The 27,491-nt window shown below is 37.7% G+C and overlaps 1 protein-coding gene across 24 annotated transcripts in view; it reads left to right on the plus strand.

Moving 5' to 3' along the window:
- Positions 1–27,491, plus strand: part of PLEKHA5 (pleckstrin homology domain containing A5) — a 249,361-nt gene that overhangs the window by 140,427 nt on the left and 81,443 nt on the right. For 12 of the 24 annotated variants that reach the window (XM_073020527.1, XM_073020524.1, XM_007967805.3 and 9 more), the window contains 6 exons: positions 3,639–3,754; positions 8,288–8,755; positions 16,888–17,353; positions 21,084–21,167; positions 24,341–24,460; positions 25,373–25,426. In XM_073020527.1, the coding sequence (XP_072876628.1) occupies positions 3,639–3,754; positions 8,288–8,755; positions 16,888–17,353; positions 21,084–21,167; positions 24,341–24,460; positions 25,373–25,426 (1,308 nt within the window). Of the gene's footprint in view, positions 1–1,757; positions 2,470–3,638; positions 3,755–8,287; positions 8,756–16,887; positions 17,354–21,083; positions 21,168–24,340; positions 24,461–25,372; positions 25,427–27,491 lie in introns of those variants that run through there. The other 12 variants (XM_073020529.1, XM_007967818.3, XM_037990287.2 and 9 more) reach the window with 3 other exon arrangements.

The raw sequence follows: 27,491 nt of genomic DNA on the forward strand, positions 1-27,491 counted from the left end.
GTGATTTTTGTATTTAAAATATATTAATTAATTGTCTTATGGTTGTATAGAAGAATGTCCCTCTAATTAGGAAGCACATGCTAAAATATTTAGGGATCAAGTGTCTTCATGTCTGTGCTTTCAAATGGTTTGAGATAAAATGAACATGTCAGAATGCTAATAATTGATGAATATAATTATGGATGTCCTGGTGATTATTATGCATTCTTTCAAGGTTACTCTATGTTTGAATTTTTTAATAATAAATTTGGGGTCTGGGCACAGTGGCTGACACCTGTAATTCCAACACTTTTGGAGACCGAAGTGGGAGGATCACTTGAGTCCAGGAGTTGAGACTGGGGAACATAGTGAGACCCTGTCTCTAAAACAAAACAAACAAAAAAACCATACTAGCCGGGTGTCGTGGCTAGTCCCAGCTACTTAGGAGGCTGAGGTGACAGGACCACTTGGGCCTGGGAGGCCAAGGCTGTAGTGAGACATGATCATGCCACTGCAGTCCAGCCTGGGCAACACAGTAAGACCCTGTCTCGAAAAAAAATTATTAATAGGATAGGCACAGTGGCTCATGCCTGTTAATCCTAGCACTTTAGGAGGCCGAGTCGGACAGAGAGCTTGAACCCAGGGGTTCAAGACCAGGCTGGCCAACATGATAAAACCCCGTCTCTACTAAAATTACAAAAATTAGCCAGGTGTGGTGGCGTGTGCCTGTAGTCCCAGCTACACAAAAGGCTGAGGTGGGAGGATCACTTGAGCCCGGGAGGCAGAGGTTGCAGTGAACCAAGATTTGCATCACTATAGTTCAGCCTGGGTGACAGTGTGAGACCCTGTATTAATAATAATTATTATTAATAACAAATTTGGAGGAAGAGTACTATAAGAGACAATAATTTTTTTTAGTAAATGTACATATATGTACATTTATTGAAAAACTTAGAGAATAATGGCAAAGATGTTCAAGATGTTCTTGGGTCTAAGTACATCGTGATCATCAGGTACTTTACAGAGACCACTGAAGTTGAGATCTGAAATCTGCTGTTATTAAATCCAAGCAGACCTGAGATCCCCCTGATTAACAGTACCCACCAATCTTTGTGATATTACTGGTTTGTGGATCACTCTCAAGTAAGAGGTCTTCAGTGCTATTTTTGGAGATTTTTGTTTTCAAAAATCATTTTGGATTCTTTGCTTCATGATTATGGCTAAAATAAATTTCAGAGGTCACCTAGTTTTTCAGTCTGTTTTAGAGTAAGAACTATAAGGTTCTTGCAGAAATTTCATTTTAAGAGAAAAGAGGGGGGAACTGCTGCTAGTTAACAATGAAAATGTTTATACCATTATAAAATTGATTCAATTTTAAATTCGCATCACTTTTAAAGAATACTGAGGCTGATTTACAACTTTTGCTAATTAATATGTTACATTAGCAGGCTGGGAGCAGTGGCTCATGCCTGTAATCCCAGCACTTTGGGAGGCCGAGGCAGGTCAGGATCAACTGAGGTCAGGAGTTTGAGACCAGCCTGGCCAACGTGGTGAAACCTCATCTCTACTAAAAATACAACAATTAACCAGACATTGTGGTGCTTGCCTATAGTCCTAGCTACTGGGGAGGCTGAGGTGGGAGAATCGCTTGAACCTGGGAGGCGGAGGTTGCAGTGAGCCGAGATCGTACCACTGCACTCCAGCCTGGGTGACAGAGCAAGACTCCCTCCGCACCCCCACCCCCGCCCCCGCTGACCCCCAAAAAAAGCCAAGTGCGGTGGCTCATACCTGTAATCCCAGCACTTTGGGAGGCTGAGGCGGGTAGATCACCTGAGGTCAGGAGTTCGAGACCAGCTTGACCAATATGGAAAAACCCCGTCTCTACTAAAAATACAAAATTAGCCGGGTATGAACAGGAAAGGTATAGTGGTGAGGTTAAGGGGTTGTGTGATGGACAGCCTCAATGAGAAGGTAATGTAACTTGAGCAAAGACCTGAGGATAAGAGGGGAGTATTTTCATATTTAAATTAACTTTATCAAAATAAACTTTTATCAACAGTGTAAACCAGAGAAACATAATTAAATATTTTATGATGTTATAACAAAGGTTAACACTTTGCAAATTGAAAATTATAACTTTATGAAGTACACATGTAGAGGTGCATGATAGTAGCACTATTATTTGGCCATGAATTTAAATTTTTTTGTTGCTTATCAGTTTAGCAAATGTTTATCAATTTGTGCTATTTGTAGGACTTTTTTCTGCATTTTTAGACTCAAAAAATACTACAATGCTAAAATAGCAATAAAAGTGACCATGCATGTTAAGTATATTTTCTCTGCAATTATTTGGTTTAGTTTTAATTTTATCTGTAACAAGAATAGTAATTGCTGTTTCACTTTCTCTCTTCTGTGGTATTGTTTCCTCTGAATGTGTGAGCTGCTTCACTGCTAAGTTTGTTGACATTGATGCAAGTGCTTATCAGAATGGTAAGTAGAAACTTTATAGACAATTATTGAACATAAGCATGGAAGCTAGACTGCGTACTTTGACATCATCTAGTAAATATTTCCATTTGACTGATGGCGAGCATGGGTGGGGACTCTTAGTGTCTTGAGTCATGGCTGGAACTGGATCGTCTTGACACCAGCCCCAGTGTTCCTTAGATTGATCACAAATATGGGCAGTGGTCTTTATTTTTCCAAAACCCCACTCAGAGGGTCCAGTAACACTTTGTAGGTGGTTTTAATTATCTTAACATAGAACATTTGAGCAGTTTATTAAGGAACAGCTCAAAAAGGAAACACCATTTTGGATCATTTATAAATCTTTTGTGTTTGGTTGTAGATATCTTTAAAGGATCCTATAAAATACAGCAGTGCCTTTTGACGCCTAAAGAAATTGGTTACACAGGAGGGAAATGCCATAACATGTACATTCCTATTAATTTTGTTGCTGGTTGCCGGGAATATTCTTGAATAAAGAATATTTATTCTTAAATAAATATTCTTATTCTGGGCATGGTGGCTCACACCTGTAATCCCAGCACTTTGGGAGACTGAGGCAGGCAAATCACTTCAGGTCAGAAGTTCAAGACCAGCCTGGCCAACATGGCAAAACTCCGTCTCTACTAAAATACAAAAATTAGTTGAGCATGGTGGCACATGCCTGTAATTCCAGCTACTCAGGATGCTGAGGCAGGAGAATTGCTTGAACCAGGGAGGCAGAGGTTGCAGTGAGCCAAGATGGTGCCACTGCACTCCAGCCTTGGCAACAGAATGACACTCTGTCTCAAAAAAAAAGAGGTATGAATTGCAGTAAATGGAAGTTGTTAGAAATGTGGAGATGGAAGAGGCACCACTAAGTACTTCATTTCTCACCTCCTTTCCTTTCCATGCACTTTTTTTTTTTTTTTAATTTTAGAGTGTGCACACAACTAAAAGAAAAAGGGTGAAGTTAGGGGGGGAAATTAATATATATTTTTCAAGTTAATAGCTGTATTTTTTTTTATTGATTTCCGTATCTCATATAAAAGATAAGTCTACTTACTCTGAAATTTGATAGCAATGTTCTATGTCAGGAATCACTTATCTTTTTTTCTTTTTCTTTTACAGAATCCTATATTTTTATTTAAAATGATCGTGTCATTTTCAATCAGGCAGCCCATCCAAACATGCGGACCTATTATTTCTGCACTGATACAGGAAAGGAAATGGAGTTGTGGATGAAAGCCATGTTAGATGCTGCCCTGGTACAGACAGAACCTGTGAAAAGGTAAAGGCTTGTAGAAAAAAATGATGGTTATTTCCACTTCTATTTTATTCCATGCCTTGCAAGTATTTCACTGTCATAGTACATATCATTTTAATAGTCATGGTATGAAATCATTTTTTTCTCAGAAAGCAGGGATCAATTCCTGTTCTGAATTAAATTAATACACATTTTGTTAGTTTGCAATACCACCTACATTTTTATTCCACTTTTCTTCTTTTTCTTCTTTATTCATTTTCACCTATCAGTGTACTGGGGTGAATGCAGAATCCTAACATTCAAACTGAATGTTCTTTCTTCTTACAGAATTACCTTTAATTTCCGGTGAGTACGTTTTTAATTGTTACCTTAAAGCTACACAGATTTTTATCCTTTGAGATAGTGTTTTTAAGATTCTAAATCTTAGAAGAGAGTTTATTTTTATGAAGTTAAGTTGTGTTTTTCTATAATAGTGTGTTGATATTTCTAAAGTGTAATAAATTACAGTAAGAAATTTTGATAGTTTCATTTTTTCAACATTTCTGATTAATTTTTGTTTTGTAGTGAATGTCTCCAGAAAATAGTTCATCAAGCATTTAGATTGGTTCCAAATAAATCCACTTCTTGATGAATTGTGCCTTTTTTATATTGAAACTCCACTACTCAGATTCCTTGAATAATATAGATAAGTGCTGTTAAAATTGACCCATGTGTTTTTCCCTGCTTGAAGATATGAATCATTTTAATATTCTTCAATATATCTAGCTAGAGGAAATCTGATTCTCAGACTACATAAATACAAGTAGTATAATGTGCTTTTTAAAATATATATATATATTCCTGTAATTTGAAGAAAAAATTATGATGCAAGTTAATTTTTCTTCCAGTCAGTGACAGCTCAGCACATATCTTATATAAGAAAGATGCTATTGTGCAAGTTTAGCCTTTTTTCCCTCTTCTCAGGAAATTAGGGATTGTTACAATATACATCTAGTCCTTTGTTTTTCTTATTCTAGTGTGCATTTTAATAAAGTCTTGGCTTTTTGGCTGAAAGACTTAGGTTGATGCTGTGTATTTGTGCCATTTCTGTAAATATCAAGTCTAAATCAAGTTACCCAATCACTAGTAATTAGAACTGGGGAAAAACTGAAAAGAAAAGAGGGTCTAGGATATAGCTCTAGGACATCTATTTTTAAGAAAAAACACTTTTGCCACATGCATATTCCAGAATGAGAACAAATAGAAGGAAAATCTGTTTTTGGAGTTACATGTGTAAAAATTACCTGAGTAGCATAAAGATGAGGTGGTTAGCACTGATAACAAGAGAAAATGTGTAGGTGAAAATAATTCATTTAAAATCTTCAGGCTAAGATGGTGGCTCACACCTGTAATTCTAGCACTTTGGGAGGTTGAGGGATCAATTGAGTCCGGGATTTTGAGATCAGCCTGGGCAACATGATGAAACACCATCTGTACCAAAAATACAAAAATTAACCAGGCATAGTACCACACTCCTGTAGTCCCTGATACTCAGGAGGCTGCAGCATGAGGATCACTTGAATCAGGAGGTTGAGGCTGCTATGAGCTGTGACTGTTCCATTGCACTCCAGCCTAGGCAACAGAGTGAGACCCTCTCAAAAAAAATAAAAATATAACTTCCATAGTTTAACTTCCAAGCAAAATTGTTAAGGAATTGTTTAGAATACAGAAATCTGTATAATAATTAAAATTTTCTGTCCAAATAATTTCAATATTGTATATTATACTTTTCTCTGAATTTCAGCATGTTTCTACTTTATTTTATTAAATTTCCCACTCTAAAAACTAATAATTACTCATAATTTGGGATGATAAAGATGACAATTGTTTGGCTTGTCTTTTGGCAACCTGATAGTTCACTGGTTATGTGCTTATACAATTTTCAGCCGTCTGTGTTAGTGTAATCTACTCAGACAAGGTTTATTAATACCACCTGTGTGCCCAGCTTAGCGTCCATTATCCTGTAGAAATTACATGTTTTCTTCTACTCCTAGTTGTTGGAATTTTTATCCCACCCCATTAGATTTAGTCATTCAAAGTGAAAGTCAGTATAGAGAGATTTTGTTTGCTGGGTTTTAAACTAATGCACTCATTTTGCTGTATGACCCAAATACTTAAAATATTTATTAGAGCATATCACTCTAATAGAACATCCAGTTTTTAACTTGAGAGTTCATTTTCCCTAACTTTATAAAGTATTTCACCTGTTCACTACAATGTCATAGTCTCCTAGTGTGCAGATCATTGATGGCCAAAATAAAAAAAAAAAAAATCTAAGTATAATATGGATTCTCTGAATAATTTTCATCTCTAAGCCCATTATTTTCATTTTATATATCTCAGTGTATTTTCTGCAATAACTTAAGTGTCACTTTTTAAAATTAGATCACAAGTTTTACATTATTTATGGTACCTTAGCATACTTTTCTGAGTCAGCTTTATTCTATTTAGAGAAAAGTCATCATATGTGTCTTTTTGATGACTTTTTCAATGATAAATCTTGGGGAAAAAGAAAAAAAAAATGCGCCACAGTTTTAATTTAAAATAATAGCTTTAGGCCGAGCATGGTGGCTCACGCTTGTAACCCCAACAATTTAGAAGGCCAAGGTGGGAGGATGGCTTGAGCCAAGGAGTTCAAGATCAACCTAGGCAACCAGTGAAACCCCGTCCCCCAAAAAATTTAAAAATTTGCTGGGTGTGGTGGCTTGTACCTGTAGTCCCAGCTGCTCAGGAGGCTAAGAGGGAAGGATCACTTGAACCCAGAAAGTTGAGGTTGCAGTGAGCCGTGATCACATCACTGAACTCCCCGCTGGGTTATAGAGCAAGAAACCTTGTCTCAAATAATAATGATAATAATCATGATGGCAGTAATAATAGTAGCTTTAGATAGACTACAGTAATTATGGTTTAAAAATCTTTTCAGTTATTTTATGTTTAATGTTAAAACTCCTGCCCTCCCAAATAGCAAGGATACACGTGCTTTTAGGGTAAATTTTCTATGCAGCCTTTGTGGTGTTCTTGTTTTGAGATGGAGTCTCACTCTGTCGCCCAGGCTGGAGTGCAGTGGCACAATCGCAGCTCACTCCAACCTCTGCCTCCCAGGTGCAAGCAATTCTCCTGCCTCAGCCTCCCGAGTAGGTGGGATTACAGATGCCCACCACCATGCCCGGCTAATTTTTATTTTTTATTTTTCATAGAGACTGGGTTTCACCATTTTGGCCCGGCTGGTCTCAAACACCTGATCTCAGGTGATCCACCCACCTTGGCCTCCCAAAGTGCTAGGATTACAGGCATGAGCTGCCACCGCTGGCCAACTTTTATTTTTCAAGAGAAAGAAGCACATAGTCTATCTTAGTAAATTTTCCCAATTCTAATGTTGCCTCCAATCTAGAAGCTATGGTTTATATCTAACCTAAATATATGGATGGTTCATAAGTTTACTCCAAGAAAGATAGTCACCTTTTTTTTTTTTTTTTTGCCTCAGTGACCATATTCCAAACTTTCTAGCTATCTTCATCTATAGTTGATTACAGATATATGTATGTAGATCTACATCTTTTCCACACATCATAAACATTGACAGCATTACCAAACCTAGTTTCTGATAGAAGCATTTTTATTTATTGGAATATGGAGGGTTGGCTGGCTCCTGAGAGGCCTCCTAGAGTGGCATGATCTTGGCAGTTTCGTGCAGGTTCAGACACTCAGCTTGATCTTTTCAGAGTCTGGAAGTGATTAGTGAGCAGTACAACTGTCAAGTGACCTAGACACATGCTGTTAACTAGCTCATTCTTTCGGTGGCCAAGTGGACATGGGATGCCAGATTCTAACCCAAGATTGCTTGATGTGATAGAATTATGATGGTAGTAAGGTCTGTGCCAGCCACTTATTAACTCATCTGATTCTCACAAGAACCCTCTGATCTTGGTGACATAATCATACCCATTTACCAAAGAGGAAGCATAGGCACTTTAAGTGTTCTGTACTTTGCCTGAAGACACAGCTAGTAAGAACAGAGTTGCAAGCCGGACATGTGCAGTCAGACTTCAAGAGCTCTAAAATCATACTGAGTTCCTCTTGAATACAGACAAAAGGAGTTAATCATATGGTTCAGATCTTTGATAGCATCAGACTGTAATTTCCTGTTGCAGCCATTTCCACAACCAGACTCATGTTTGTCTCATGAGTCAACAAGAAGTGTAGATTTTGTGGTTTAACTGTCTTAAGGCAGTCTTAATTTGCTTTATTTTCAGATTCCTAATGGTGGGAGCACACATCACTTTTTACCCTCTAGTTCTTTTATGTTTTCTTTTTCCCCCCTTTCTGTTTATACATTCTGGTGTTGTGCTTGAATGTTAATATCACAGCATTGGGTATTTGTGTAGACTTGTCCACTGTAACCCTTTCCAGTCCCCTTGTCCCCACCCCCATAAAGTAGAATTTTTCCTAGATTGAATCCCAGAAGTAATATGTGCATTATTTCATCTGATTTACTATGATTTTCTTCTCTGATTTCAGAGTGGACAAGATTACATCTGAAAATGCACCAACTAAGGAAAGCAATAACATTCCCAACCATAGAGTTCTAATTAAACCAGAGATCCAAAACAATCAAAAAAACAAGGAAATGAGCAAAATTGAAGAAAAAAAGGCATTAGAAGCTGAAAAATACGGATTTCAGAAGGATGGTCAAGATAGACCGTTAACAAAAATTAATAGTGTAAAGCTGAATTCTCTGCCATCTGAATATGAGAGTGGGTCAGCATGCCCTGCTCAAACTGCACACTACAGACCAGTCAACTTGAATAGTTCAGAGAACAAAATAGTCAATGTTAGCCTGGCAGATCTTAGAGGTGGAAATCGCCCCAGTACAGGGCCCTTATACACAGAGGCTGATCGAGTCATACAGAGAACAAATTCAATGCAGCAGTTGGAACAGTGGATTAAAATCCAGAAGGGGAGGGGTCATGAAGAAGAAACCAGAGGGTAAGTATATGTCTTGTTATTATGAACCCAGGTTTTTTTAATGCTGTGTTGGTGGAGATTGGTTTCTGAGCTACTGATTAAAATATTGGTTTAAATTGTGTTTTAGCTATTACAGCTTCATTACTATGTCTTTTGTTTATGATGATCAGATGTAAGTATTTATTCTCTGTCTCTTATGTTCTGTCACGAGAAAAGGCTTGGGTTACAGGTAGAGATCGAGTTTATTTGGGAGAGGGAGGGAGGAAGCCCTATCCTCCCAACTCACCCCTGTCTTGTCCCCTGCCATTATCACCTCTTCTCTGACTGTCCTCCGTTACCAGTTTCTGCAGCTTGGTACAATGTAAGGATCTTCTGAGACAGGTAATATGGAGGCAGCAAAGGCCTACTGCTCCCTAATTTTCAGTCTTATTCTTGGGCTTTCTTTAAATAAGAATGCATATAACTATTACATACAAGGCCAGAAGCAGTTGTTTGTGCTTATAATCCCAGCACTTTGGGAGGCCAAAGCAGGAGAATCATTTGAGGCCAGGAGTTTGAGTCCAGCCTGGGCAACCTCGCAAGATCCCATCTCTGAAAAAATTTTTAAAAATTAGTCAAGCATAGTGTTGCATGCCTGTAGTACCAACTACTTGGGGAAAGTTGAAGTAGAAGGATTGCTTGAGCCCAGGAGTTGGGAGCTGCAGTGAGCTATGGCTGTGCCACTGCACTCCAGTCTGGCAGCACAGTGAGAACCCAACTCTAAAAAAAATGAAAAGTAAATGTATTTATGTGAGCATTTATTCATTTTTGCATGCACTTTTTCTTAATATATTTATTGTACAATTGCTGTTTGCTAATTGTGAGACCACAAAGTAAAATAATGAAAAGATACAGTCCAGGTTCTCACAAAGATAATTCTGTACTAGAGGAGACAGTTGAATAAGTAGATGCAATTTAGTATGACAGATACAATGAAGGTAGACCAGGGTGCTGTAGGAACACATTTCGGATAACCAACACAATCTTAAGGATTCAGAGTCCAGGAAAACCTTTGTAGAGGAAGCAAAACACAAGCTGTGATACGAAGAATGACATGCATGTTAGGGCTTAAATATGCAAAGCTCCAGGGTTAGTAGAGAACAGAAGAATCAAAAGAAATCCACTATGACTTGGTTGTAACTGGGGAAACAATGAGTGAAGAACAAGGCTAGAGACATAAGCTAGGAGAGAGAGATTCAGATTGGTGTCTCAGAAATCTGGAGAGTAAATTGTAGAAAGTTCAAAAGTTACTTAAGTGATTGAAGTGAGAAGAGGAAGAGGATGTATTCAGGATATAATTGACAAGTCTAGTTGGTTGCTTTGATGTGCTTGACTGCAAACCCGTCTTGCTCAAGATTAAGTTTGGTGCCGGGCGAGGTGGCTCGCATCTGTAATCCTAGCACTTTGGGAGGCCAAGGCAGGTGGATCAGTTGAGGCCAGGATTTCGAGACCAGCCTGGTCAAGATGGTGAAACCCCATCTCTACTGAAAATACAAAGATTAACCAGACATTTTGGTGCTCACCTGTAATCTCAGCTACTCAGGAGGCTGAGGCAGGAGAATCTCTTGAACCCGGGAGGCAGAAGTTGCGGTGAGCCAGGATTGCGCCACTGCACTCCAATCTGGAAGTTTCTTGAGGGAAATCAAGAATGACACCCTGCCTTTTTGGCCTGGGCAGCTAGGGTGATTTGGTGCCTTTTACTGCAAAGAAAAGATTTGGGAAAAGAGAAGATAGTTGTTGGATGGGTTATGTGAGGTAATGCATATGTTAATTAGCTTGATTTAGCCATTCCACAATACATATATTTCAAAACATGTTGTTCACCATAAATATGTACAATCTTATTTGTCAATTTTCTTTAAAAAGAACTGGCAAATGCTCGAATTTAGCAGTAATCAGGGAATTGGACATTAAGGAATCAATTAGGCATTATTTTTCACTTACCAGATTGACCAAAATCATAAATAAATGAATTAATAAAGGCACAGGTGAATAAAAATTAGATTACTTAATGTTGGATGGAATGACAAACATGAATAAGCTCGTATATTACTAGCAGGAAAAGAAATTAATACAATTGATTAGACAGAAGCAGGAAGCAGTTCTGGGGGGAAAAAATGAAAGGATGTTTGAAAGTACTTGGGAAAGTAATGACTTTCAGGAAAATAATAAAAATCTAAATCAGAAGATTGCTGAGTCTCTGCTCACCACGTTAAATCTCACTTCAAAGAAGAATCACTTTTCCCCAAAAATCATACTTTCTTAAGTTTAAAAATGTATGTAGAGAGTCAACAGATATCTTGAAATTAGAGGATTTTTTAAAAATTGTTAAGTATAAATACTGGTTTTAGGTTCCTTTATGAATAATTAATATCAGTAAAGTCTTTCTGTGACTTCTTTCTTTTGGACATAGACCAACAGCTTCTGAAGGCTGGTTTTAGGTTATTTTGAGCTAAGGTTTTCTCTGGGTTCCTCCTACATTTTTGGGTTAACTGTTATGCCAGTTTTTATAAATACTGTTATTTAGATGTTCTTTTGAAATGGCTTGAGTCTACTTTGGATCATAAGAAAATATCATCTACATTATGATATAAACTTCATTATAAAAATAGTTGTAGTGTTTTATAATGAAATGATTTTTTATTGATGGAAAGAAACATAATTGTAATTCAATATCTAAATCATTTTTTAAAAAGCTTTATGAAAGCCTTTTATTATTAAAGTTCTGATAGGAAGAAAAAGGTTTAATATTTAGTCAAATAGTAGATCCCTACATCTGTGAACAAAGCTTTAAAGTTTCATTCTGAGTGGCAGGCACTGTTAAGATGCATGGTCCTTAAGCCATTTTTCTGCATGGCAAAATCACAGGGAAAGGGTTTTTATGGTGCTTGACAGGCAGCTTCTGGTCAATAGGGCACTAAATCTGATGCAGGAGCTTAGAGTGTTCATTTCTTAAGCTTTCAGTTAAAAGTAAATCACACTTTGCTTAATTTGAATTTCTTTGGGGAAAAAAGTCACTAAAGGGAATTGTAGTTTTGAAAAACAGGTCTCAAAGTGCTAGAAATATATGGGATAAAAATAAATTTGCTTGATAATAATTTAATTTTTAATTAAAATTCCCCAAATGTGGTTCCAAAGATGACAGAAGAGCCTTTTAATGTCATTAATTAACCAAGCTTACTAAAAATATACATATCCTGCTATTAATGATCATATGATAGTTGACAGTTCAGGTTCAATATACATCTCTACAACAGGGCCCAACCCACGCATTATGAATACTTCAGAGCGCTTGACAGAAGTGTTTTAGTGTAATTATGTTTTTGAACTATAATTTCGACATTAGCTTATAAGCAATTTTGGGTGTGTTTTAGATTGATGATGTATGTCCCCTTCCTTACATGTTTCTATGATATAGCTCAGTGCTTAATCTCTAGCTTTTTGCATATTAAGCCTACTGTAGTATTTCTTGAATTTGTGAATGACCAGATAAACCAAGGTGTGTCAGGGTAAATTGCTTTTGTACTAGGGCAGTCTCTTTGATGGAGTCAGCTTTCCCTAGCTGACATATTTGCACAGAGTCATGGGGTTGCCAGCTCTGGATGTTTTCCAGTTTCTGGCTTTAATGTGATCAGAGAAGGTGAAGATGGGGAGGAAGACCAAGCAGAAACAAAATGGGAAGTACCCATGGAGGGAAAACCTCAAGAAGTTGAACTCTTTATACTGGTTATATAAGAGCAATTGGGTACCTTTCTCCCTCTCTCCACCCCTGAAGGCATCAGATGGTTGGCCTGAATGCAGTGGTTCTTGCCTGGAGACATTTTGTTCAATTTTGAACAACCTCTTTTTGAGTAGAGACATTGAAATCCTGAAGAACAACCAGCATGATGAAGGAAATTTAGTTTAGGAGAAATGGTTGAAAGAATTAGAAATATTTAAAAAAAAAAATAAGGCATAGAATTTTAGAGCTCTAGAGTAAGTTTATGATGAAATCATCTTCTAGATGAAAAAAGAGGATCCCAGTATCAGTTGGCCATTGGCTAGATTTTAATAGCATATAAAGGGCTCTCTGGTACTATAAGATTATATCCTTCCTAATTTTTAATGCCTTTTTATGTTTAAGTCATTGTAATAGATGAGTATGATTTTTTAAAAATAATATTCATATCTTAGGCAAAATTTTAAAATAGAGGGATTTTTTTTTTTTAATCCAAAAGTTTAGGGATCGCTGGCATAGTTAAAAGAGTACTGCTTTAGAAAGTAGGAGACCTGCATTTTAGTTCTGTTTAGCCCACAAGCTCTTTCTGTAACCCCAAGTATGATCTCTTGGACCAAGCGTGGTAGCTCACACCTGTAATCCTAGGACTTTGGGAGGCCGAGGTGGGTGGATCACCTGAGGTGCGGAGTTCAAGACCAGCGTGGCCAACATGGTGAAACCTCGTCTCTACTAAAAATATAAAAATTAGCTGGGCGTGGCAGCAGGCACCTGTCAGCTACTTGGGAGACTGAGGCAGGAGAATCATTTGAACCCGGGAGACAGAGGTCCAGTGAGCGGAGATCATGCCACTGCACTCCAGCCTAGATGACAAAGAGAGACTCCATCTCAGGAAAAAAAAAAAATATATATATATATATATATTTGGCTATACTGACATCCTGAAATATCCATAGGGTAATTTTCATATGCTTCTATTAGACAATCTTCATACAACGTATTGTCGTGATTTGTTGACATGTGTACATCCCCCAGCATGCTATATAACCTTTTTACTTTTTTTTTCTTTTTATCCCCAATACTTAGTACAGTGCTTAGCTTGGAAAGTGTTTTATATATATATAAAATCTCTTGGTCTTTTCTCCCCTACTCCCCTACCCTGCCCCCAATATTCTGAAGGCCCCAGAATATGTAACTTATCTAAGGTCTAAGTACTTAATAGGAAAGCAGGAATCAAAACTTGGCTGTCTTGATTTTTGATCAACCACTTTTCCTGCTTTACTGTTTTCCCACTATATCCCCTCTGGATGCTTTACCCCACAAAGAGAAGGTATATTTAACGTGAGATTTTCTCTTAGTATAAAGGTAACATAATTTTACTACCCCAATAGATACCAATTATGCAGGCGGTTTATTAATTGGGTGCCTCATAGTCCAGTGCACTCAATTCATTACACCTCATCACAATGAAATCTTTTTTTTTCTTCTTTTTTTTTTTTTGGAGACAGAGCCCTCCCTCTGTTGCCAGGCTGGAGTGCCACAATCTCAGCTCACTGCAACTGCAAACTCTGCCTCCCGGGTTCAAGCAATTCTCCTGCTTCAACCTCCTAAGTAGCTGGGAGTGCAGGAGCATGCCACCACGCCCGACTAATATTTTCTAGTTTTTGTAGAGATGGGATTTTGCTATGTTGAACTCCTGAGTGATCTACCCGCCTTGGCCTCCCAAAGTGCTGGGATTACCGGGGTGAGCCACTGCACCCAGCCTGAAATCTTTTTGTAACTATAATATAGCAGTATTTGTGCATTGTTGCTGACAGGTATTTGGCTCAAAAGAGAGCTCTTATATCCAGATTATCAGCGAAGGATTCCCAGATTATTGAGAGTATGTTCAAATAATTTTCCCATCAAATCTTTAATCCCTTCTGGTCCATGTAATTACCAATATCTCTGACATTTTCACAACCAGTAAGGGCCCATGTAATATTAGGGAAAAGTTGTTAACTAACCATTGAAAGAGGAGATCAGGAAACCTGAGTTTGTAGAGTCCCAACCCTTCCACACACTTAGTTCATTGAATTATGTTGATTTTGATGTTAGGATATAAATTTATGCCCATGGAGATGATAGTATAAGGTGAATACTTGTAATTTAATCTTGCTTTTTCATATTCTTTATTTTATTTATTTATTTTTTGGAGACAGAGTCTCTGTCTTATCACCCAGGCTGGAGTGCAGTGACACGATCTCAGCTCACTGCAACCTCCACCTCTCAGGTTTAAGCGATTCTTCTGCCTCAGCCTCCCAAGTAGCTGGAACTAAGGCATACATCACCATGCTTGGCTGATTTTTGTATTTTTAGTGGAGACAGGGTTTCACCATATTGGCCAGGCTGGTCTCGAACTCCTGGCCTCAAGCAATCTGCCTCCTCAGCCTCCCAAAATACTGGGATTACAGGTGTGAGCCACCGCACCCAGCCTAATCTTGCTTTTTTAATCTAGATGTTTCTTGTGGTGGTGGTGGTTAAAATGTTATGTCTGGGAAAAATAAAAAATTAGCCAGGCATGGTGGCATATACCTGTATTCCTAGCTATTTAGGAGGCTGAGGCAGGAAGATCACTTGAGCCCAGGAGGATGAGGCTGCAGTGTACTCCCCTGCACTCCACCCTGGGTGACAGAGTGAGAACCCGTCTCAAAAAAAAAAGGTATGTTTGTATTTAGAATTTGGATTATACCTACACCTCTGTATCTAAAGGAAATAGGAGGCCGGGCGCCCACTCCTATAATCCTGGTACTTTGGGAGGCTGAGGCGGGCAGATTGCCTGAGCTCAGGAGTTCGAGATCACCCTGGGCAACATGGCAAAACCTATGAAAGTACAAAAAATTAGCTGGGCTTGGTGGCTGGTGCCTGTAGTCCCAGCTACTCAGGGGGCAGAGGCGGGAGAACCACTTGAACCTGGGAGGCGGAGGTTGCAGTGAGCTGAGATTGTGCCAGTGCACTTCAGCCTGGGCAGCAGAGCAAAACACTATCTACAAAAAAAAAAGATAATAGAGAAACACAAATGTTAACTTTACATAGAGTTTTTAATTGACTCTTTTTTTCTGGCTCACTCCTCCCCTAACTAACTTTTAAAAATCTTTTTTATATCATGAATTTCACCTAGTATGAAGTTGGCACTGTGATAGTTTTATAAATTCAAAATAGTGTGTTTATCAAAGTGGTTTTTTTAAAAGTAGTAAACTGAAATTGTATTCTTTGATTTTTGGAAATGGTATATTCTGTGCTTAGTAATATGCAATTACATATCCAATTCCCAAAATTAGCATTTTAAAAGAACTATACTTTGCATGCATAATGTACATGAAGCATTTTTAGATTGCTTTAAAAAGCCGCCTGAGAAATATTCCACCATCTATGAAGTGAAATATTAATTACTGTGCTGGAAACATTAGAAAATTGCTGAGATTGCAGTTTTATATCTGAAATATTGTGATATTTAAGTATTTTATCTTTAATAGAATTCTGAGCGTCAACTCCAAGTCATTTTTATATTTCAAGTTAGGAAAAGCTATGAAAGGAAGTTATTCCTTCAAACCAAATGTACTGATGTATTTACTCCCATAAATAACCATACTTCCTGAAAGAAAACATGCAACAGAATAGTCAACATATACTTGGAGTAATTTCTTTCCTGTCTTTATGCTCCTGTCTTATGCTCTATAACTCACTTCATATTTCATCCATACATAGAAATCATAGTGCTCTGATGAGATGTATGAAAATGAGACTTTATTTATATAAGAACAAATAAAATACAGAGACAGAATTGAGATTAGATTTTAAACATTCTTATTTCTCAAACGAAGTATAATAGTCTTTCATCTTTAAATCAAACTGTACATTGTGTGGAACTAATAATATTTTGTGTAATTGATATAGATGCTGTTTATCCTGTGTTAAATTTGTTAAATTGAATTTCATAAAAAGATTAAAATCTATTAATAGTGTATATCTTATATAATATTTCAATCTTTAAAAAAAATACATTCTAAGCCGGGCACAGTGGCTCATGCCTGTAATCCCAGCACTTTGGGAGGCCGAGGCAGGTGAATTACCTGAGGTCAGAAATTCAAGATCAGCCGGGCATGGTGGTGGACGCCTGTAATCCCAGTTACTTGGGAGGCTGAGGCAGGAGAATCGCTTGAGCCTGGGAGGCGGAGGTTGCAGTGAGCCAAGATCGCGCCATTGCACTCCAGCCTGGGTGACAGAGCAAGACTCCATCTCCAAAAAAAAGAATTCTAGTATATGTTTTACTTACTGAAACAAAAGAAATGTACTCTAATTTAGAATTTGGAAAATAACTCTTCTTCATGTTTACATTTTAATTATTTTTTTATTTTAGAGTAATTTCTTACCAAACACTACCAAGAAATATGCCAAGCCACAGAGCCCAGATTATGGCCCGCTACCCTGAAGGTTATAGAACACTCCCAAGAAACAGCAAGACAAGGCCTGAAAGTATCTGCAGTGTAGCCCCTTCCACTCATGACAAGACGTTAGGACCCGGAGCGGAGGAGAAACGGAGGTCCATGAGAGATGACACAATGTGGCAGCTCTACGAATGGCAGCAGCGTCAGTTTTATAATAAACAGAGCACCCTCCCTCGACACAGTACTTTGAGTAGTCCCAAAACCATGGTAAATATTTCTGACCAGACAATGCACTCTATTCCCACATCACCATCCCACGGGTCAATAGCTGCTTATCAGGGATACTCCCCTCAACGAACTTACAGATCGGAAGTGTCTTCACCAATTCAGAGAGGAGATGTGACAATAGACCGCAGACACAGGGCCCATCACCCTAAGGTAAAATAGCTGCTCATTTTATGTTAACTCACTACCTTATAAATGCTGTGTTTTCTTTCTAGTATACTATTTTAAATGTGAGAGACAAAAGAATGAGGAGAAAGTAAGCAAGGCAGCTCTATTTTGTTTTAAAAAATAAATAAAAATATTTTACAACATTAAGATCTCATGTATAAAAAATACCTAATTGCAACACTTCATGTCTTAGGAACACAGGAGCAGTTCTTTTCAGCAGATGCATTCTGTATTCTCTGCTTGATACCATATCTCATCAGTTCTCCATGTAGGTTAACACCACGTGTATTTTATTGGTTGTTTTTGGTTTTGTTGTTGTTGTTGTTTTGTTTTGAGACGGAGTCTCACTCTGTTGCCCAGGCTGAAATGCAGAGGCATAATCTCAGCTCACCACAGCCTCTGCCTCCCGGACTCAAGTGATTCTCCTGCCTCAGCCTCCCGAGTAGCTGGGATTATAGACATGCACCACCACACCTGGCTAATTTCTGTATTTTTAGTAGAGTCATGGTTTCACCATGATGCTCAGGCTGGTCTTGAACTCCTGATCTCAAGTGATCCACTGGCCTCGGCCTCTCAAAGTGCTGAGATTGCAGGCGTTAGCCACTGTGCCTGACCTAGACCACATTCATTGTTATTGGCTTTTTACACACTTGCAAATTCTACACCTACTGTCTTCTGGCATACCTGAAATTTTGTATCAAGCTCATCCTGTTGTTCATGAGGATAAAAGTGTTAACTTTATCTTCTAGCCAACAATAATAGCATATTCAGATAACTCCTTAAACACTCAATTTAATATTAGAGCTTAATGGTACATATACATTTAAAAAATGGAGATCATGTTTTACTTTGTATATTAAGTTGGTTTAAGCATTGCTTAGTATAGATTACTTGAAGTGAATTCAAAGTGCTTTGTATCAGTCAGCTTTTCATAATGCTAAAGCAGTGGCTTTGATTAGTCAGCTAGTACACAGCCAGTTCCCTAATGTCTATCCTAAATTGCTTTTTTTTTTTTCCATACTAAAGAATTCTTTGGCCAGACATAGTGGCTCGCGCCTGTAATCCCAACACTTTGGGGAGCCAAGGCCATAGGATCACTTGAACCTGGGAGGTTGAGGCTGTAGTAAGCTGTGATTGCGCCACTGCACACCAGCCTGAGCGACAGAGCAGGACTCTGACTCAAAAAATAGTAATAAGTTATTGCTTTATACTATTTTAAAATGCTCTTTTCTTACCCTTGTGGCAGGCTGAATCCTTCAGCTGCATTATTACCTAAAGCATTTGCTTGATACTTCCATAAATATTTATTAAGATTAATAAATTAATCAGGAATTTTCCTTTGAAGAAAGTTTTAATTTGCCTCACAAAAAAGGCTCACTTTGAACTCCATTGTAACAAAGTTCAGTGTTTCCTCACTTTGTCCAAAGACTAAATCATGATTGATAAAAATAGTAATAATATATAAGAAAAATCTGATCTAATACAAATTAATGTGTTTGTTGTAACAATTGGCTCTAAATTACATGCTGTCGTTCTTAATCGTATTTTTCATGGTTTTGGCCAGAATATATCATCTGTTTTGACAGCAAATATGAGATGAATCTATATTCTCTACCCAATTCCCGACCGTCTACTACTGCTACTCCTAAAAGACTTCTCCAAAATTGCCAAATTTTTCTTTCAAACTATCCTGTCCTCTTCCTTGATCTAGATCAGTGGTTTTTAAAGTGTAGTTCATGGAACCCTGTGGGGGTTCCCTCCCCATGACCCTTTCAGGGAGTCAAAATTATTTTTATAATCGTAATAAGGCATTATTCATTGTATTCCTACTTGTGCTAGTAGTACAGAAGTGATGGTGAGTAACATTTCTGGCACCTTAGCATAAATCAAGGCAGTGGCTCCAGACTATACTAGTGGTCATTGTAGCCTTCACTGCCACACACTTGAAGTAAAAAAATAGAAGTATCAGGTTCACTTATAAATCTCGTTCATGAAACAATAGAAAATAATTTTATTGAACCGTAACATTTTGTTACATATTTTTTTACTGTTTACTTGTGATGAAATGGTAAATGCATAAAGCACTTCTATGGCATACCAAAGTGCTAACAGTTATCTCCCAGTAAAACACGTGACGGAGTTGCAAGCTGAATTAGCTCCTTTTATTGTGAAATGCATTTTTACTTGAACAAAAGACAACTATCAATATTCAGATGTGGTATTTGATAGACACACTTTCTCAAAATGAATGCTATCCTGTCACTTCAAGGAAAACAACTGACAGTATTTGTCACTGATGACAACGTTTGAGTTTTCAAGCAAAAAATAGAATTTTGGAAATCATGTATCTGCCACTCTGAACTTGACAGCTTTCCGGTGCTTAAAGATTGGTGGTGATATTAACAGTTGTGATTTTTTAATATTGTGTACTGACATATGTCAACATTTGGAACATTGCATAACTCACTGAACCAATATTTTCCAAATGACCAGTGTTTAATATCACAAGATTCATTTAAAGTTCAAATAGACCAGTGGATATTAATGTAACAGAGTATCAAAAGTTCGTTGATAAGGTTTCAGATATCACTTTGTTACTAACCTTTAAAAAAATACCACTTTTTTGAGCTATAGCACAAAGTCAGAGATGAACATCTATAATTATCAAGAAAAACTATTAAAAGTTTTCTTCCTTTCCTCCAACTGTGTATATTGAGGGTAAATTTTCTTCACATACTTCCACTTAAAGAGATTATCACAACAGATTAAATACAGAAACAGATACAAGAATCCAGCCAGACATTAAAGTTTTGCAAAACTGTAAAACAATGCTACTCTTGCCACTAAATTTTCTTTTTAAAAATATAAAGGGATCCTGAGGCCAGAGAGTTTTTGACAACCTCTAAACCAGATTTTAGAATTACTCTGTTCAGGCCGGGCACAGTGACTCTCTCCTGTAATCCTAGCACTTTGGGAGGCCGAGGTAGGCAGATTAATTGAGGCCAGGAGTTCGAGACCAGCCTGGCCAACATGGTGAAACCCCGTCTCTACTAAAAATACAAAAATTAGTCAGGTGTGGTGGCATGCGCCTGTAATCCCAGCTACTTGAGAGGCTGCGGTAGGAGAATCTCCTGAACCCGGGAGGTGGAGGTTGCAGTGAGCTGAGATCTCGCTATATACTCTAGGCTGGGCAACAGAGCGAGATTCTGCCTTAAAAAAAAGAATTACTCTGCTCATCCACATCAGTATTTTTTGAGATGGAGCCTCGCTGTGTCACCCAGGCTGGAGTGCAATGACGCTATCTCGGCTCACTGCAATCTCCACCTCCCAGGTTCCAGCAATTCTCCCATGTCAGCCTTCCGAGTAGCTGGGATTATAGGCCCACGCCACCATACCTGGCTAATTTTTTTGTATTTTTAGTAGAGAAAGGACAGGGTTTCACCATGTTGGCTAGGCTGATCTCAAACCCCTGACCTCAAGTTGATCTGTCCACCCTGGCCTTTCAAAGCATTGGGATTATAGGCGTGAGCCACCTCATCCAGCCCCACATTAGTATTTTATGACACAAGAAATTTTAGTCTCTATCATCTTTCATAAGCACTAATAGCAATTTTAAATGGTATTTCATAATATGAATTTAAGATTTCTCCTTGCTGACATTGACAAGAAAAAAAAAACTTTACTGCAGAATTACATTGTACCTTTACTTTCCTAGCATGTCTATGTGCCTGACAGAAGGTCAGTGCCAGCTGGCCTGACTTTACAGTCTGTTAGTCCCCAGAGCCTCCAAGGGAAAACGGTGAGTAATATCTTTATTTACCATGCCATGTTTTATTTATGTGCTACACAGGAAGGTACATATCTAACATAGTTTTTAAGTTTGAATTTTCAGAGGTTCTCCCAAAGAAAAAGCATTACTGCTTTTGTGCAAGAGATGCTCATCAGAAGAATTTGGAATCATGTAGCCATTTCGGTGTTTTAGTGGATACCGTTTCCTAAGTGCCTGACTGGCCAAATAAAAGATTGTATTTTGAGACTTTACGGCTGGGTGTGGTGGCTCATGCCTGTGATCCCAGTACTTTGGGAGGCCGAGGCGGGCAGATTGCTTGAGGTCAGGAGTTCGAGACCAGCCTGGCCAACATGGTGAAACCCCATCTCTACTAAAAATATAAAATTAGCTGGGCATGGTGGTGCGTGCCTGTAATCCCAGCTACTCGGGAGACTGAGGCAGGAGAATCACTTGAACCCGGGAGGTGGAGTTTGCAGGGAGCCGAGATCCGGCCATTGCACTCCAGCCTGGGCAACAAAGTGAGACTCTGTCTCAAAAAAAAAAAAAAAAAGAAACTTTATTGTGTAAGCTAAGTGGGTTTCTTTACTTTGTTAATTCCCTTATCCTTAAAACAGAAATTGCAGTAATTCATTAGTGAACAAATCCAGCAAGCAGCTATTTGTAGTCAAACTGCCAGTGTATTAAGTTTTTCGTGTGGATTTTTAGATTAACTTCTTTAGAGCTGTTAATAAAAGAAACTGATTTGCTTATCAGCAGAAAAAGAAAGACTGTAACAAACATTCCAGCAGAGAGTACTTACCATTATCATTTCATTGTCAGTGTTATGTTAATTGGAAAGGTGTTATATTAGCAGGATACTTCTAGTTAAAGAGAAAAGATGACTTTTCCTCACTTCAGTTTATTTTAATGGTATTCTTTTATCAGGGGCACTGGCTTTATTGTCAGTAGATAGCCTTAGTTTCTGTAAAGATGTGATTTTAGCACCTGTGTATATCGTTGTTCATTATTTAAAATTCCCTTTCTGCAGTAATCAAATTCATCTTACGTGTTTTGTAAAAACATTGTTTTATCTTTTATACGTTTAGATAAAAGGAAATATTTTCTTGCTTTAAACTTCCTGCAGTTTATTTGCCAAAGATTATTTAATTAAAACTAAGACTTTAAAATGTTGGAATTTTAAAACATTAGATTGTTGACCTGATGAATAGTCATTAATCACAAAGTAAATGCTAAATAGCATACCACAAATGTTTCTCTAATTCCTTGCTCCCTCTAGTGGGTATTTAGCACAAAATTTATTTACAACCTCTCCTACTTTCTTTGGTCAAACGTGCCTCTTTTATTTGGCCTCAAAATCTAAATAAAGTTATTGGTATCTTTCATCCTTTTGAAAATCTTTTAATCTTTTAAGATCCATAAATAATAAATCAGAGTTTCAGTATTTCTTGTGGTATCACTCTGATTTCTTGTGGTTCTTAGAATATCCATATCCCTTACCCCACCTTACCTTCTCCCTGGCAAGACCTCGAGTGTTGGAGATGATGATCATAAAACACGGACCTTTCTAGCATCATGAGGTCACAAGATAGAATTGGCATCAGAGCAAAAGCAACTGTTCTTTTTCTCTTATGTGGTTTATTTAAATCTCACACACCAAACCTTCTTTGACCATTTAATATACAGTAAAAAACTGTTGTCTCACCTGTAGATACCTAGTTTTATCTAAGGAATCCGATAGTAACTATAGTTTACTTCTACTAACACTTTTTCTGTCTGAAGGCAATAATTTTTAATACGATTTCAGATAATGGTTAAAAATGATTTCTGTTTTTGAAAAGAATTGTAGGAAAATAAAGAGCAATAACAAACAGAACAGAAGAGAGCTAGTGCAATGTGTGGTGTAGGCAAAACAAACCAATCTCAGGAATACTTTTTAGCCTGGAATTTTTAAGACTACATTGCAGCACTCGAGTGAGGAGAGTCTCCCTGTAGCCCGCTTTCAGTTGTTAATTGTAACAAAGCTCTGAGAAATACCAAGTAATATTTTATGGGCTGTAAGACTGCCAGTGCCCATACTTTACTGTATTTCTAAGAAAAGTATATTAAATTGGCCCATTAAGGAATTTCATCCACCGTTGAAAATTTGTTTTCCTTTGGATCACAGTCACCAATCAGGAACCAAAAAAAGGTTCTCTTCTTTTCCCAGAGTGAAGGAAGGTTTATGTGCCCATGGAAACTTTCTTTTTTTCTTAAAAAATAAAACTGATCTTTTGGTCCTAAAAAGTGCTATATGAAAGCACTAACAGTAACATTTCAGAATATAACTGGGAAATAATTAATAGAACCCAGATCCCAAGTTTAATAATGTGAAGATATCCAAGTTTTACATCAATTTTATTTTATTTATTTATTTTATTTATTTATTTATTTACTTACTATTTATTTATTTATTTACTTAATTTTGAGATGGAGTCTCGCCCTGTTTCCCAGGCTGGAATGCAATGGCATGATCTCGACTCACTGCAACCTCTGCCTCCTGGGTTCAAGCGATTCTCCTGCCTCCCGGGTAGCTGGGATTACAGTCGCATGCCACCACGCCTGGCTAATTTTTTGTATCTTTAGTAGAGACAGGGCCTCACCATGTTGGCCAGGCTGGTCTCAAACTCCTGACCTTGTGATCTCCTGCCTCGGCCTCCCAAAGTGCTGGAATTAAAGGCGTGAGTCACTGTGCCCGGCCTACATTTATTTTAATTATTTTATATACCTTCTGTTAGAAAGTTGGACATGTAGGTATTTGTACTATTGCTGGAAAAAGGTATATTTTTTTAGACATCTTAGTAAAATATCTTTTAATAATTTTTAGTAGCACTTATGTACAAACCTCTATAATGGTTTTTTGACATTGTACTTTTTTGTACTTAACATTTAAATATTCTCATGAGTTCTGAGAAAATGCCTTAATATACTGTTGTTTTGCTGTATCTTTTAAAGTAACACTGTTCCTTCTATTTCTCTAGATATCTATGCATTTATGTAGGACCTATCATCATAGTGCCTAGGCACTATGTTTGATGTCAACCATAAGAGGAAACTTGCCAAGAAATCTTGGTTTAATATCTGTCACTTAAGACAACAATTAATCTGTTTTCCACTGTTTGGATTCTTAAATTGTACTCCTTCAGCCAGAGGAGCTTACGCTGCTGCTAATAAAGCTGAGACGGCAGCAAGCCGAACTGAGTAGTATCCGGGAGCATACGTTAGCACAGCTCATGCAGCTAAAGCTTGAGGCCCACAGCCCAAAGGTCAGCTATGGAGAGATTTGTCTGTGTCGTCTGCCATCATCACTTATTTTGAACCACTCATTAGTCAATATGATCAGCGTCATTAGTATTGAGCATGAGCCCATACCATCATTATAGTGACAACATTAGAATCTCCTATTAACCCTTTGAGAATCGAACTTATTTATACATGACTGAAATAAAATGCAGGTAGGGTGCATTTCTTCTTAGCCTTCTACCCACCCGCTCACCCACTGGCTTTTGGTTTTGAGGAAGGAAATGCATACAGTACTTCATGTATGCATTAACTTCATGTTGTTATTCACTGAAAACTGTGACTTCCACACCTGGTAAAACAAATATTGAGAAGTCCTATAAATTCCAGTAAAACAATGAATTGAAAATTCATTATAGCTTTAATAATACTGCCTTTTAAATGTTAAAAATTAATAAATTAATAAATTAATATTATTAATATTAATAAATTAATAAATTAATATTAATAGATTAATAAACTTATAAAATGTCTTTTATTTTTAATGAAAGCAATGAACACATAACCATTTCTCAAAGGGTTTATAGCTCTGGTTATATAAGAAACATCTTATTGAAAGAAGTAGTACTTTATTACAGGAAATAATTGACATGTAGAAGTTCTAACAGTTTTTGCTAGAGCTATTTTAAGGAATTTTTCTGCTTAATAGTTCATTGTTCATATGCATGTCTACTTAATTTCTTGCAAAACAAAATATAATTTTATAATTTAATATGTCAGCGATACCATTTACAGGGGAGCATGTGCGTGAAAGTTGTCGTGCACTGTGATCTAATAGGTTGTAGTAAATTACCTGTTTTTCTTATTCCAAAATTGACCTTTTCTTGAATTCCACATCCTCTTTCTCTGTCCCTTTTTTCTTAATTGGTGCCTACTAGAATGAAATTCTTTCACATCATCTCCAAAGGAACACCATATATTTGGATCATCAGGTGGGATTCATAGAGATTTTCTTACTTTTAATACTTAATAGAACTTCTTAAATATAATACAGTTTTTCAGGCTACTCAGCTATTTCAGTCACTTTGAATTAATAACATGACTTTTACAAGTGATAGAATATGAAATCCCTGACCAGGTGGATTCAGGAATTCCATAATAAACAGGGAGAAAGGACAGAAGTGGAAGTAAAGGGGGGATACAAATGTTGGGTCAGCTGAAATTGACAGCCTAAATTCTCTAGACTTCTTTCTTCTTATCCCATTAAAACGCCTACTCCTTGAGGCTTATCTCAGCTTGGAGTTGACCTAATTAAAGGAACAGACACCAAGCTGTGAATTGTCTTGTTGGAAGGCAAGAAGGAGGGTGAATGTAGTGTGCTCTGTATTCACAAAGGGGAGTTTAAAGGTGGGTGAAGTTGACTGCATACAATGGCTCATGCCTGTAATCCCAGCACTTTGGGAGGCCGAGGCAGGCGGCTCACTGAAGGCCAGGAGTTCGAGACCAGCCTGGCCAACATGGAGAAACCCTGCCTCTACTAAAAGTACAAAAATTAGCTGGGCGTCACAGTGAATGTCTATAATCCCAGCTACTGAGCAGGCTGAGGCACAAGAATTGCTTGAACCCAGGAGGTGGAGGTTGCAGTGAGCTGAGATCGTGCACCACTGTACTCCAGCATGGGCTATAGCTCAAGACTCTGTCTTAAAGAAACAGAGAAAGAGAGGGAGGGAGGAAGGGAGGAAGGAAGATGGGTGAAGTGTGTAGTGGAGGTGATTTTTAGTTGCCTGTCCTTATTCCCTGTTTGCTGTGTACTTCCAGTGTTTGGTCTTTGCCAACGTGTATAGAGCCAGTTTTATAGGAGGCTCACGTTCCTAGCATTAACTCAGTGGTGGCACCAGGTGTGGCTGGTTGAGGTGAATGATCAAAAGGGAAAGTGGCAATGGGCTGGGCGTATTGGCTCACGCCTGTAATCCCAGCACTCTGGGAGGCTGAGGCGGGTGGATCACCTAAGGTCAGGAATTTGAGACCAGCCCAGCCAACATGGCGAGACCCTGTCTCTACTAAAAGTACAAAAATTAGCCAGGCGTGGTGGTGCACACCTGTAATCCCCACTACTTGGAAGGCTGAGGCAGGAGAATCGCTTGAGCCCTGGAGGTGGAGGTTGCAGTGAACCAAGATCGTGCCACTGCACTCCAGCTTGGGCAACAGAGCCAGACTCCATCTCAGGAAAAAAAAAGGAAAGTGGCATTGAACAAGTAGTGACTCAGTTTTTATAAAATGCTCCATTAATATTTAATTTTAATTTGTTGGGAATTTTTTGTTATTAGACATAATTTCTTTCGTTGAATGCATTTTTTATATAAATCAAGCTAAAACTTATTCTAGCTTGTTTCAAAATGTCCAAACTTGACTATTTTATCAAATAAAGAGGTTACTGTGGAAAATAAGACAAATGCTTTCATATTTATATTTGCCTGTTTGAAACAAAACAGTAATGTGCTACTTTAAATTAGTTGTATTTAAAGAGGGATTTTGCATTAGGATAACCCTTTAAAAGGTATTAAATCATATTCCTTATTTTAATTTTTAAAAGTAACACACTTTTGGTAATATAAAATTTATATATTGTTCACAAAACATTTTCATCAGCATTTTGGCCATTGGAATGCTTTTAAAATGAGCATTTCATGTATCCAAATTTCAGATCTTCAATCCAGAGATTCAGGCTATTGAAATTTAACCACAGTGGATATTATGTACTTCGAAAGCAGTCTAATAAAGACGTGTTAGCTAATAAAATAGAAAAATCCATCTTCCTTCAAAATTCTGCACTGCCAAAAGGCTGCTAAGATACATGGGAAATAAAAAACTCATTTGTATTTAGAGCCGCAAAAAAAAAATAGGTTTAAAAAACAATGATATAAACATGAATCTGAAGTTATCCGGCATCTCAGAAAATAAACCTTGTGGTTTGCTGTAACTTATTACCGACCTCATTGAATCAAAGCTGGAATTGCAGAGACCTAGAACTTCAGAAAATTTTAGAGAAGGACAGGT

The sequence above is a fragment of the Chlorocebus sabaeus genome, chromosome 11, assembly GCF_047675955.1.
Source record: "Chlorocebus sabaeus isolate Y175 chromosome 11, mChlSab1.0.hap1, whole genome shotgun sequence".
NCBI lineage: Eukaryota > Metazoa > Chordata > Mammalia > Primates > Cercopithecidae > Chlorocebus > Chlorocebus sabaeus.